The 14,390-nt window shown below is 40.8% G+C and overlaps 2 protein-coding genes across 18 annotated transcripts in view; both read left to right on the forward strand.

The window, feature by feature from the left end:
* The first annotated feature begins 318 nt into the window (after positions 1 to 318).
* On the forward strand, positions 319 to 10,135 carry G9a (histone-lysine N-methyltransferase G9a). 2 transcript variants are annotated; one of them, XM_071785573.1, is made up of 13 exons: positions 319 to 1,280; positions 1,380 to 2,107; positions 2,187 to 2,776; positions 2,849 to 2,899; positions 3,453 to 3,547; positions 3,789 to 4,431; positions 4,744 to 5,076; positions 5,178 to 5,406; positions 5,574 to 5,780; positions 6,043 to 6,299; positions 6,458 to 6,708; positions 7,255 to 7,430; positions 8,624 to 10,135. In XM_071785573.1, exons 1-13 carry the CDS (start codon positions 1,116 to 1,118, stop codon positions 8,790 to 8,792), a joined length of 3,894 nt encoding a protein of 1,297 aa, XP_071641674.1. In that variant the 5' UTR covers positions 319 to 1,115; the 3' UTR covers positions 8,793 to 10,135. The 2 variants fall into 2 exon arrangements, with proteins under 2 accessions (XP_071641674.1, XP_071641586.1); XM_071785485.1 differs by having other exon boundaries at positions 319 to 875; positions 986 to 2,107.
* A 1,368-nt stretch (positions 10,136 to 11,503) lies between these two features.
* Cac (calcium voltage-gated channel subunit cacophony) overlaps positions 11,504 to 14,390 on the forward strand; it is a 172,641-nt gene continuing 169,754 nt past the window's right edge. For 7 of the 16 annotated variants that reach the window (XM_071790926.1, XM_071790819.1, XM_071790879.1 and 4 more), the window contains exon 1: positions 11,694 to 12,032. The gene's annotated coding sequence lies outside the window, so the exon portion shown is untranslated. Of the gene's footprint in view, positions 12,033 to 14,390 lie in introns of all 16 variants that reach the window. The other 9 variants (XM_071790800.1, XM_071790831.1, XM_071790792.1 and 6 more) reach the window with 5 other exon arrangements.

A 14,390-nucleotide genomic window follows, 5' to 3' on the forward strand; every position in this document is an offset into this window, starting at 1 on the left:
CTGTCTGGGTATCTATTATTTGACTCAGGCTAGCTTCAGGTGGGATGGCATTTATGACGCCACGTGTATTAGATGGACTTCGTCTGACGAAATAATCTACATGGGAATCGCTAATATAAATGGTTCTCTCTTCCTCTCCCCCTCCTTCCCTTCTTCTTCATGACCATTATTCTCGAGGACCACTCCTCTCGAGTCTCGATAGATGAAGAAACCATATAAATCAAGCATGAATTAAATGTTGAAGGTTAATTTGACCTGACGCCGCGCGACAGCGGGCTGTAGGATCGTGGAGAGACAACAATCGTCGTCGTCGTCCCTGAACAATCAATATGGCTTCCAGTCAGCTCTGTGAGCGCGCCAGCCGCCAGCGTAAGTGCGGCCATCTTCCCCCCTCTCTCTCTCTCTCTCTCTCTCTTTCTCTCTTCCGTTCCTTCGCGGGAAACTTTTAGCGCGGCTGGCTCGGGCCGCTTCGCGCCGCTTCGGGATCGTCGATCCGATTAGACATTAGTTGAGCGGCCTCGGGTCGGGAATCTTCTTCAACTCGCCGCGACTGAGCCGAGAGCAGCTCGGAGTTTCGGAGTGGCTCGATCGGCTCGGAGCAGTCGGAGCAGCTCGAGGTAGTCGATGGGAGCAACAAGACACGCGTGCGTGCGGTACGCCTTTTATTCTGCGGCACGGACAGTGAGTAAAGGAGAGAGAAAGAGAGAGAGAGAGGAAGAAAGAGAGAAAGAGGGGCGGAGGGAAGTGGTGAGTGGCGTCCTGGCGTCCCGCCATCGGTGGCGAAGGAGGATCGCGTCGTCGATAAGCGTCGCCGATAAGCGCATTGGGGTGAGATTGATCGTCGCGCCGGAAAGCGGCGCGTTAGCGTCCGGCAGGTAGGTAGGACGAAGGGCGGAAGAGAACTGGAAAAGAGAAACACAGTTCTCCGCGCGAAAGACGGAAGGAATTGGAAAAAGAGAGAGAGAGAAATAAGGATAATTCGAAGGATAAGCGAGAAAGGAGCATGCACCGGTAATCGGAGAAACAGGGGCGGCAGCATGAGGTACGTCTCCGGAGATGCGCGTCGTCGCTCGTCTCAGCAGACTCGGTAGCTATAGCCGCGCGCACCACCAGGCATGGCCGACGTAGCGTCGCCGGAAGGCGACAACGGGCTCGTCGCCGCGACGCCCGAAGGGTGTCGAGCGCCACTGATGACGGAGACCGGCGGCGCCAACGGCGGGACGGGGGACATGGCCGTCGCCTCTGCCGCCGCCGCCGACAACGGAGTTGTCGACGACAAGGTCAGTATTCATGAGATCCTCGAGGGGATGACGAACGAGTTTAACAAGAATGTGAGCCCGACGAAGAATGAAATTGAAAAAATGGAATTGGAAGAGAAGGTGATGTCGCTGTTGCCGTCGAGGATCGTCGACGAGGTGTCCAAGAGGGAAAGGGAGTCCGACGAGGTCAGCGAGGAAGCTGTTGAAGGTCCAGAGGATGTAGTTTCCTTACAGACTCCGGAGGTGAATCACAGGGATGAGGAGGAGAGTTCGCCGGGCAAGCAGGAGGCTGTCAAGAAGGACAACAACATACCCAGGATCGTCTTGACGTTCAGGACCATCGACGAGAATACCGATCATGGCAAGAAGACCAAGATATCCAGTTGTTCCTCTAATCTCACTTTAGTTCCTGACGAGTTGGCCAACTGTGATCAAATTGGCGGCGTCTCGGTAAAGATAGAGACCTCCGATGAGAATTCCGACGTAGTGGAAGAGTCCCAAGCTGAGGAGTCTCAAGCAGAGGAATCCCAAGCCGAGGAGTCCCAGACAGAGGAGTCGAAAGTTAAGGAATCTCAATCAGAGAAGTCTCAAGCAGAGGAGACAAAGAAGAAGGAATCTACAAAGGTGACAGAATCGAAAGTCGTGGATGAGAATAAAATAGAAACTGCAGAAGAGAAACAAAATAGTGATGCGCAACTTCCTATCCAGAAGAAGTCTGAAATCACGGAGAATAATGCTGAAAACAGCAGCGCCAAGACAACACTCGCAGAAGGTACTGCGCAACAAGAAACTACCGCGCCAGTTACCAGGAAGAGAAGAATTGGGCGACCCAGATTACGAGCACTTAGGTTTTTTGTTTTCCTTTTACTTACAATTTTTGAATATTTAAGCGTGAGATATTTGTAAACCTGTTTCCTTCATTTTCAGTGATTCAGTACCTCGGGATGAGGAACCTCCCGGTCCCAAGCGTTCAGCTAGAAGGTTGTGTAAAGAGTCTGTAAAGACTGTACTGGAAAGCGCCATGGCACGTAAGGAGAAGTCCAATTATACGGAGGAATACAAGAAAAAGAAATACAACAAACCGGGTCGACCCAAGAAGATTGTTCCAGGGAAAGATCCGATCAAGCAGACACAAGTAAAGCCGTCCGATGTCCGTCAGGAGATGGAGACGTCGCTGACGTCTGATAATAGCACGACTGAGATGTTAGAGTCTTCGCGCGACACTTCTCTACCCGAGAACAGCATGAACGACAATGTTACGGAAGATTCGCAGTCGTTCTCATCCGACTTCGATGGAATGCCGAAGCTGTCGCCGATGACGAGGAGCTCGGAATCACATACCAAACTGGGCAATTCCATCGGCAGTCCTGGCAGCGACGACACACCTTTGGCAGATATTCAAAAGCCTTTTTTAAAACCTGCTACCCAACCCGCCATTCGACCCAAGAGGGAGAGGGGACGTCCGCGCGGAAGCACTCAAGCAGCGCGGAAGATAGCAAAAGCGGATTTGTACGAAGGTGATGCAATAAGAAATAAATCGTAATCTCTTCCGGTCACAGCTGTTGTAATCAAAATCAATTATCTTGCAGATGGTTCTCCATCCGTTGCAGAAGCTGGAAAAAATAACGATTATCCTGAAGGTAAAACTTTAGTTTTTAACTTAATGGATATTAAGGTAGTCCTTTCGCAGCACTTAGTCAAGTAACAGTCCGTCATGAGGTAATTGAAAACAAACATATTGCAACATTCCAATAATTATAATAATATAAAATATGATTTTACACGCACGATTTAATTGTATTTAATTATTTACTAATTAAAAAAATATCACAATAGTGGTGCGGTTGGACTCGATTTAGGTTGGAATCGACTCCAACCGCACTATTATTGTGATATTTTTGTTAATTAGTAAATAATTAAATACGATTAAATCGTGCGTGTAAAATCATATTTTATATTATTATAATTATTGGGATGTTGCAATATGTTTGTCATCAATTACCTCATGATGGACTGTTACTTGACTAGGTGCTGCGAAAGGACTACCTTAAAAGACAAATAAAAAATTAATTAAAATGAAAAGTTTGAAGTATTAAGACATTATTTTACATTTCTCTTCTCTCTATCCTCTGTTATAAATGTGTAAAGCAGTGTTTTATTTATTAATTATGTTTTATATCAACTTTAATACAGACATGCCAGTCAAACGAACTCGCCGGAGTATGCCGAGCCCAAGTCCCGCGGAAGGACAGGCATCAAAGCCGGAATCAACGGCGATTATGAGTGAAGTCAGTATTGTCATCTAAGCTGCTTAATCTAATATTAGTCTAGTAGATCGGGATTACAAATTCTTAAATATGAAAGATTGTATTAATATATTTATTTAAATCATTTAATTGAAACCTCGTTCGATCGGCACATGTTGATAAATATCATTACATCTCCGTATAATACTCTCCCAGTCAGTAGGAAAAAAATGTTTACAATAAACTTTGACTAGGATCCTTATTCTTTTTTCATCAATTTTAGACGTACGTGCAATCCATGCTGTGCCTATGCCAAGTGCGATCTCAGTTATACGTGACGATAACCGGTACCGGGGGACCACTCTACTGTACTGCTATCGACTCGATCGACAGCCGGGTGGTGGGCTGCTGTAACGAGGTGGACGCCAACGACGTGGCGATGCGGCGACCCAGCACACGCGTGCCTTTCATTATCCTTTGTCGTATGCACAAGGAACGACTGCTGCGCCACAATTGTTGTCCTTCCTGCGGCATGTTCTGCTCCCAAGGCAGGTTCGTGCAGTGTGCCAATGGTCACCAGTACCATCGTGAATGTGAGATCTATCCGAACAAGAAAGGCGTCTGTCCGCACTGCGGCAGTGAGACAGCAGCCTATGATGTGATGGTGACTATGAACGGCATGCGGCGGCCGGTTTTCATTCCTACGCGTAAAAAATTTTCCAAATTGCCATCTGCAAAGATGAGCTTACCTGGAAAAGGTGACAACACGAAATTGGCTGAGCGTCCGCCCAGCCCGTTGATCAAGCCTGACGTTATCAAGATACCCGAACCGTCGATTAATGCTGAGAGGCCAGAGCGTTATACCATCATGAGTCTCTACACATCCGTGAAAAACGGGGATCTTGAAAAGTTAGTGAATGTACTAGGTAAGTAGATACTTGAGAAATAGGAAAATTAAAATAAATCGATGATAACTGAGTTTGTGAAGTTGGAAATTTCCAAGCTTGGAAATTTGCATATTCCTTTATATTTCTATTTTTATCTATTTATCTTAAATCTCTCATTAAATAAATGTTTTATTCAGAAGATAGACTAAGATAAGCTAAATGGAGTTTTATTATTTACAATTCTCCGATTCAGATTCTTTGTAAATTATATTTTTAGCGAATGATGAAAATGTTATTTACTTTGATAGCTTAATTATCGTATCGCTATAATGTACGATTTATGGTTTCCAGCATGTGGTTATAATGCAAATCACACATTCCGGGATTACGCTCACCGGACCGGTCTGCACATAGCAGCAGATAAAGGACATTTGTCATGTGTACACGTTCTGGTTCAAGCTGGTGCTCAAGTAGATGTAATGGATAGGAACCAATTAACTCCGCTAATGCTAGCCGCGACTAAGGGTAATGCTGCCGTTGTGAAGTACCTAGTCAGGATAGGCGCCGATGTAACATTAAAGGGCGAGGACGGTATGACCGCCTTGCATATGGCTGCCAAGTCCGGTCACCTAGAAGTCTGCAAAATTATTCTGACTGAGTGTAAAGTGCCGAGAACATTAGTAGGTAATGTGTGTTGTGCCGAGCTCGTCTCTAAATATAAACAATCTGTTTCTTGCTTTTTTATAGATTTAATGCTTTACGTTCTCGTACGTTTTTATTTGCAGATTCTGTTGATGATGGGGGCTGGACAAGTTTAATCTGGGCGTGTGAATTTTGTCATACGGATGTCGCACGGTATTTATTGGACAAGAAGTGCGATCCGCTTATCCGTGATGCCGAGCAGAATATAGCGTTGCATTGGAGTGCCTTCAGCGGCAGTTCCGACATCACGGAAATGCTTCTCAACGAGGGATGCGATGTGAACGCTGTCAACGTCCATGGTGATACTCCGTTGTACGTTTTATGTCTCTGTTGTAGATTGTGTTCTGAAATTTTTTTTTATTTTTTTATATTACGCGAACAGAAACATCTATTGTGACCAATGACTATTCTAAATAAGCTGAAGTTTTGAGATGATTCTCTTTAATTATAAAATAATATTTGATTTCTTCTTCTTTTAGACACATAGCAGCTAGACAGGATCAATATGCAGTCAGTGTTCTACTGCTAGCACGCGGTGCTAAAATAGGAGAGGTGAATTCTGCCGGCGAAACCGCGGTGAACTGTTGCGCTTCGGATGGCGATACTATGGCTGCTTTGAGATTGAACGCAAAAGTCAACGAACTCTTTGAGCATATGTGGGAAAAGACAGTTAAGATATTGACGAAGTAAGTATATATTATCAAGTACGCACGATTATCTGTATAAGGAAATATATGAATGACATACACTGTATAATTTTACGAAAAAATTGAATTTTAATGGTTGTTGTCGAGTTAGATATATTAAGAATTTTATTACGCAATTTCTGTCGAGAATATTGTTAACTTAGTTACAAGATCAAAGATTACGTGTATAATAAACAAAAAGTAGCTTTATTTGTGTCTGATCTTTCGTTCTACAAAAATTTTATTATCTGTTTTTTTACAGTGACATTTCACGCGGAAAGGAAACAAATCCTATACAATGTGTTAATGGATATGATTCCGAGGACAAGCCGACGGATTTTCTTTACGTAACGGAGAATTGTTTCACGAGCAATATTAATGTGGACCGCACAATTACATCATTGCAGTCTTGTCGATGTGAGGATAATTGCAGTACCGAAAAGTGTTTATGCGGAAATATAAGTCTGCGATGTTGGTATGATGAGGAGGGAAAACTCGTTCCAGAATTTAATTATGCAGGTATCCCTATTTAAATATCAACATTAAAAAAACTTTATTCGTAAGAGCAAAAAGACTTTTTATAAGTCCATAAATACATTAATTGAATTAGTAGCAAAGGAATTTATTTTACGAAAATGATTTTATCAAGATCTTAACAAATAATATTTCTGTCATAGATCCACCGATGTTGTTTGAATGTAATCCGGCTTGTGACTGTAATCGTATTACGTGCAACAACCGCGTGGTTCAGCATGGGCTGACGCAACGGTTTCAATTGTTTCGCACAAAGGGCAAGGGTTGGGGCCTCCGAACTCTCCGGCATATTCCTAAAGGCACTTATGTTTGCGAATATGTCGGCGAGATAATCTCAGATTCCGAGGCTGATCATCGCGAAGATGACTCCTACTTGTTCGATTTGGACAATAGAGTAAGATACATAACTTTTACTTTGGTTTAGAAAAAAGAAAAGTAGTTTTGCTTCCAATATTCACGCATATTGTTTCCATAATTCCTCTCTTAGGAAATATTTTTTCTCTTGGATTTTGCCGTCTTTCAAAGAATGTAACACTATAATTTATTATCTAATTATCTTGGAATCTGTTTGTGTTTTTATCATGGGATGACGAGAGTTTTTTTACTCAAAATTTTTTATACGCAGAGAATCAAAATCGAGTGGTTCCTTTGACAAAGTGACAAACTATCTGACGCATTCCCATTTTTTGTGTAATCATTTTTACATAAATTTTAATTCTATATTTAGATACGTACATAATCTGAGATGTAAAAAAGTTGGTTTGGCTACTCTGTTCGGAGATTTTAGACACCTTTTTGAAAACAGAAGATTGTTGTTTCGAATCTTCTACGTTCACAATTTGTTTCTTTACAACTGTTTCTCATTGGTGTTATACAGCTTATTAAATCTATAAGTCATTATACTCTAGATTGACAAAAAAATTGTTTACTTTATGTGCAGGATGGAGAAACGTATTGTATAGACGCGAGACGTTACGGAAATATTGCTCGGTTCATTAATCATTCGTGCGCGCCGAATCTATTGCCGGTGCGAGTGTTCGTCGAACATCAGGATCTGCATTTTCCAAGGATAGCGTTTTTCGCTAATCGCGACATCGAGGCAGATGAAGAGCTCGGGTATGTTAAAAAGCGGTGAATTTGAAGTCATTGAGATGCCGAAAATCACTGAGCCTCTAAATTAACTAACAGGACACAACACATTGTTGCACTTTCCGTTAATAAATTGTTTAACGTTTTGTTTTTCGTTCGATCGACAGTATGTAGTTGTAGTTTTTTTTTCACCTTTGTTACTTCATATTTCGTCTCTTAATTCTGTGTCGTGACTCAAATATATATTGTGACATCAGAGTAATCCGATTCTGTTCACTTTTTATTAAAATGTAGACTGACAAAATGTTAAGCTAGAACTACATCTATCGTAACGCTTTGATCGTGGTCGTAAGCAATGAAGCTGTCGTAAACCGTATACCTATGCCAATATGTCTATAAACACATTTTTCTTCGCACGTCGAGAAAGCTGACAGGTTAAGTTATGTTGTAACGCTAGACAAGCGTCATAATCGTAAGAGTTCAAGCTGAATCAACTCATACGATGAGCTTACGATAGCTATTACGACGAGCGTTACGATCGCTTACGGTGAACATTACGATAGATGTAGTTCGGGCTTTACGTTCTCATCCAATAAAGATATTTGATAATAATATTTAAATAACCCTTATAATCTTTCAACAGATTATACTTCTATTCGTTCTTTCATTTGATTATTTATTTCTCTAGAGTTCTAGAGAGCTAAAACAATCATAAATTGCCTTCTCATTTTTCTTGACATAATTTTACAAGATTTCAAGATTTAATCTTTTTTTTTATTTAACGCGACTTTTAATTAGTGTATATGACTTCCCAGGTAGCATTAATGTCTAAAAGACATCATAAAGATGTCTTTAAGATGCCAGAAATCTTAAAGATGTCTTTATGATGTCTTTTAGACATTAATTGCTACCTGGGTTACTATATCTACCCAGATAACACAATGTCCAAAATCGGGACATAAAACGACTTCTAGACATCTTAAAGACGTCATATTAGAAAACGTCTTAAAGATGTTTTAATGACGTCGTTAAGTCGTTTTATGTCCCGATTTTGAACATTGTTTTATCTGGATACGTATGTAATATTAATGCACGATGGATTAAGGTGACGGTATCTTTAAGAATATTCACACAATCACAATCTGATCTGCTTTTTTTTACGTCACGTACCTTTCTGCTAACATCGCACGATAGACCAATATGGATCTGTTTGCCCTTAGCTTCGATTACGGCGAGAAATTCTGGATAATAAAGTGCAAGTCCTTCACATGTACCTGCGGTGCCGAAAACTGCCGTTACTCTGAGAAGACTATACAAGTTACGCTGGATAACTACCGGAGAAAGATACAGCAGGAGGAAATGTTGGCAGCTCAAACCTCATCGTCGTAACCCTAATACGATTTAGCTTAATTATTTAGGTGTTTACGATTTTTCGCGAACGGACACGATGATGATAACGACGGCAGCGATTGTCCCGTCGATCATGGTTCTCTGCGCCGTGAAATTGATTGCCGCAATGCCCGCGGGGTCGTAAAAGTACAAATGCAAAACGGTGGTGGAATGATAAGCGTTTGATTAGGTTCTTTCATCGATGTTTCCTTACGCTGTAATATACCAGTCGGCTTCGCAGCGGTCACGTTCGGTTATGTTATTGTTTTATGCCGAACACCGAACGCTCGTCCGTGTTGAGATAAAATGCCGGTAAAATAAATTGACAGCCGGTCTATCAAGATTGTTATCACTCATTTTTTGAGTATAAATAAATTTTAATAGTAATTTGAATAATAGTAATTTGAAAAATAACCCAGGGAACACAATGTTCCAAATCGGGCACATGACGTCATTAAGACGTCATGTGCCCGATTTGGAATATTATTAGACATCTTTAAGACGTCTTATGTCCCGATTTGAGACGTGTGTTGTCTGGGAAATGACTTGCGAGAGTGTGTATATTAAGAAAGGGACAAATATGTATATGATATGTATAATAGTCAGTTTATCAAAAAGATTTATGATAGATTTTTTGCGAAGGTTATTTTATTGGAAGTGTCTCCCATTTTCCTTGGCAGACCGGTGGTTAATACACGGAACAATTTTGTATTTTATACAATGAATCTTCGATTTGGTTTGAAAGGCTGACGGAGAATGTAATAATTGTAACACGTTTTGCAAGATATCCTTTTCACATTCTCTCCTAATTTTCTTTCAAACTCAAGGAGATTTCAACGTCATCTCGTCCATATTTTCTCTCAGGCTTGCTCGTACTTGTTTCCTACTACTTTTGCCGATCTTCTCCGCGAGAATGCAACGACTCTACGAGAAAGTGCCACGTTGATTTTTACATTTTCTCCCCTTCCTCCCTTTTTTTAACGAGATAAGGATGCGCATAATATATGACGATTTAGCTAGTTATTGCGTGTGCGAGGGTGCGAAGGTAGTGAATTGTGTGTTGAGACTATTGTTATGGTCCTGCTTGGACGGAGTATGTGATTGCAGGACAGATAAGTATGTGAAGCTACCATCGCTTTTAAGTGAATCGATGTTGGAATGATTGCAGCCGCGTGTTCGTGTGTTCCTTATTATAAAGCGTCACGCTATTTTATTCCAATTAGTCGCTCATCTCAGAGTAAAGCATTTTAACGTTGGATTCACTACAAGCGATGTAATATATAAGAATACACCTTTTTGTACAAACGATCGACTTTTTGTATAATAAAAGTTGCCCTTTTTAACACGCGAGTTCTCATTTTGTACTAACCTAATTGTTTAATTGAAATGAAAGAGAGAGGCAATTTAAAATTTTACAAAGAGATTGAATGGGATTGAATTTTTCAAATTTTTTTACATTTTTAATATTTGTTATAATTCTAATATTTGTGAAATAAACTTTTTTTATATAGTAAGTGAGAATAAATGCATCTCCATCTACCCAGACAACACAATGTCGTCTTGAAGACGTCTTATGTCTCGAGTTTGGATATTGTGTTATCAGGGTAATGTCTTCTGGTAAGGTCTAAAAGAAAGTTGAATACGATCTAAGAGATGGCGTTAAAAGTATGTTTTATTGTTCCAAAATAGCTACATGAGAAAGTTGGATTTATTTTATTGATTTTTTCTGTATCTAATACTTTTTTACAATTTTTACAATCATTAAAATATTTCGAATGTAATTTTATGTCTTTTTTCAGAACAAAGAAAAGAACGGTAGCTAGTTGGGAACGGAAAGAAACCCAGAGAAATATATTCAAAATTCAAATAATATTTAATTTGTAAAATAATGCCTCAGATTATAATGGAAGAAATTCCGTTTTTTGATTTATTTTGATTCACTTATTTTTAAAAGTCATTCTTTAAAACAAATTTTTCATTTTTGTTCTTCAAATTCTGGTAAACAGTGTAAGTTCGAACATTCGATCGACGCAATCGAATAATGAGCTTATTTGTTAATATCTATTGCATTAAATGTGTTTTGCCGTAAACATCGAGACATCCTTTTTCTATATACACTATCGTTCGAAATAAAAATTATTTCTGCTAGTAATGCTTTACAATTTAACTTCGAAATAAAATCGCTGTAAAATTACGAATTTGGAAATTTTAATTAATAATTATTATTATAAAAAATTTTACACTTTATTTCTCTGAGAACATAAATCATTAAAATAGTACAAAGAAACGGCTGAAAAATTGAGCTAACTTTAGAGTGTTAATTTCAAAGAAATATGCGCATCTCCTAAGTGGTTCTTTCACACGATTTTTCCGATTCGCATTCAAAGTCAAGAGTATACTAATGAGACATTCACTTAGCGAACCGGCGAAAGAAAATTAAAAGTATCATTATCGCGTCGGTAAAAAGAAATCCTCGTTTTTCAAACGGAATGAAATATATAGCGCCCCGCGCCGCGCGCCGACGGGCAACAGGCACACCTGCGCAGTGAAGCGGGCCGCGGGCGGCGGCGCCGGCCGCTGATTGGCCGGCGCGGGCGCGCCGGCTCGAAATTCAAGTGGGTCCCGCGGCAGTTAGTGTAGCGACCGTGGAAGCGAGCGCGCTTGAGGGCGCGACGCCGTGTAGCCCGCGTAGAATTATTCGTAGGTACCTTTTTTTCACCCGTTCGGGCGCGCGCGTCCGCGACGCCTTATTATCACAATCGAAGCGATCGTTTCGTCGTTATACACCGAGGTTCGCGTTCGCGCGCGATCGTGCTCGTGATTGTTCCGCCGCGAACGCGCTTTAGAAAGCCCTTCCTCCTCTCCCCCCCGCCCCCCTGCCGCGACTCGTTTTTACGTTTCTCCCCCGGTTCTCCGGTTTTCGCGTAAACGCGCGCGCGCGCGCGTGCTACTCATCTTCTCTCGCTCGCCGGTTAAAAGTTCTCGGTTCTCGGCCGGCGAAGGGCGCAAGGCGAAGGAAAGCGATTAAACGTGCCGAAAGAATGTGCCGATCGTCGACGACGTGTCGACGTGACGTGACGCGACGACGCGCGGTCGAGTCAGTGATTGTGCGACGGTGTTGATCACGGTGCTGGAGGCGATCGTCCACGGGTGTTTAGTATGACGATGACGACCAGCTGACGGATGTGTCTCTTCTCTATCTCCTCACGGCGGGGCTGACGATTGAGCGGACAGTGGAAGGTAAGCCGGAACATTTCTTTTTTGAGGGGAGGAGGATGAGGTACGCGAGTCGAACGTTGAACCGCGCGTCGCGATCGTGCTCCATTTTGCGATGCTCGCGGTCGCGATTCGAACGTTGAACCGCGCGTCGCGATCGTGCTCCATTTTGCGATGCTCGCGGTCGCGATTTCACGGCGTGAATTTCACGCGCCCGCTTTCTAGCGACGTTCTCGCGTTTTCACGATATACGAAGATTTTTACGGTAAAGCGAATAAATTTCTAACGGAGCGCGAATCTCAGGGCCCGATATTAGGCGCGCTCTTATTCGCAGTTTGGGCCGTGAGAGGTTTTCCAGACAGCACCGTGTCCAAAATCGGGACGTGAGACATTTTTTAAACGTCTTTAGCCTTTTTTTTTTTTCGTAAAAAGATGTCTTGTGTCTCGATTTTGGACATGGTGCTGGGTTCAAGCTTTCCGGGTTGATTGCAGACGACTTTCCGGCCGGCTCGTTGTTCTCGCGATTGATCTCTCACGACGGACGGAAGAAAGTTCCTTCGTGAAATTAAGCTGCGAAAGCTGGCACGAATCACGGGCGGATATTAATATCCCGCTGCTTCTCGGCGTTTCCTTCCTTTCCGCGTAGCTCGAGCTCAGAGAATCGTCAAGGCCCGGTTCCACAAACGTCGGTTAACTTTGAACTTTGGGTTAACTCACTCTTCGTCTCTTTCTCTAACGTCCCTCTTATCAGGGCCGGCGTTTCACCATCTTCGATTAACTGTATAACCTTCGATTAAATAACTCACTCTTATCGTTTCTTTCTAAGGGGGACAGTTAGAAAGAGATGGAGAGTGAGCTTAATCGAAGGTTACAGTTAATCGACGTTGGTGAAACTGGCCTCGGTCAACCTCACTCTTCATTTTTTTCTAACTGCCACCTTATGTCCATTTCTATCAACGCAGGTTAATTTTAATCTTCGTTTAACTTACCTGTCATCTTTTCCTAGTTCCAAGAGTTAGAAGAAGATAGAAAGTAAAGTTAAACCTAGATTAAAGTTAATCTACATTGGTAGAAATGGGCATTAGAAAGGGATGAAGAGTGAGGTTAACCGAAAGATAGTTATTCGACGGTGAAGAAATTGGCTATTAGACGTTTGTGAAACTGGACCTAAGTGTTCGAGCTCAGAAGTGTAACAATACTGTTGACGAGAATCGTGTAATTTCCCGTTTTCTTAATATACAAGGTGGGCTGAAAAATGGCAAGGAAGGAAGGATATATATTTGTACTTTTAATTTGAGATAAAAATCGTCGCGTTCTTTAAACGGACGCTTCAATCGATCCTCGATTGTTAGTTATTCGAGGATTAAAGAATTTCGATGACATATTAATAGATAGTCTGTTTTCCGATAGAAGTAATAAAGTATTTTATTAATTTCAGTGGTAGGCAAATAAACGAAATAAATCAATTTATTTTATTGACCAGTCTCCTTTTTCTCTATGCACGCATTTTTTTCCTATTTATAAATGTATTTAATGTATTAATGCTGTATAGAAACAATTTATATTAGATTCTTGATTCTGTATCTTATTTTTGATTGCAAAAATCGCGCTGTTTTTTTTCCGAAGTAGATAGATATACTCTGAGAATATCTACATTTAAGATGCAGATTATACAATAACAAGTGAGACAGGATATATGTATATGAATCTATAACAATTAATTAGAGAAGATGCCATTTTCGGTCGGATTAGCTCTTGGTAGCTTAATAATTATTTCTGTATGAATTTTGTATACCTTTTTCCAACTCGTCAGTAAACTGCGCGCCGATTATTTATCGGTCTTGAAACACAGAGATTTTTGTTGGAACAGTAAATCCACGTACTTTAAATTGATAATCGAGTTAACTTTTGATGCTAATAAGCATTCTATTTAAATCACGATAAAGAATTTATTGTGGAAAATATCATCCCAGCCAGGGTTCGAACCACCCCACAATTCCCCCTAATACAGTTAAAAGTTAAATCGATTATCGATTTAAGTATGTGGATTTACTGTTTCGACAAAAAACTGTGTTTTAAAACCAACAAATAATCGATGCGCAGTTTATTGAGTTGGAAAAATTCAAATTATACAAAATTTACACACAAATATTATTATTAGGCTATCAAGATCCATGCAGCTCGACCGAAAATGGCTTCTCTAATTAATTGCAGATTATAATTATGTATAATTAATATAGTATCAAATGTATAATTGATATAGTATCAAAATAGATTATTCGTGCAAGTTTTCTATACAAAACCGCGAAAATATTTGATATTTTTGTAGACTCACACAACTACATAGTTCAGTTAAAGCGAGGCTTTTTAAACTTATTTCTT

The sequence above is a fragment of the Temnothorax longispinosus genome, chromosome 1, assembly GCF_030848805.1.
Source record: "Temnothorax longispinosus isolate EJ_2023e chromosome 1, Tlon_JGU_v1, whole genome shotgun sequence".
NCBI classification, from domain to species: Eukaryota; Metazoa; Arthropoda; class Insecta; order Hymenoptera; family Formicidae; genus Temnothorax; species Temnothorax longispinosus.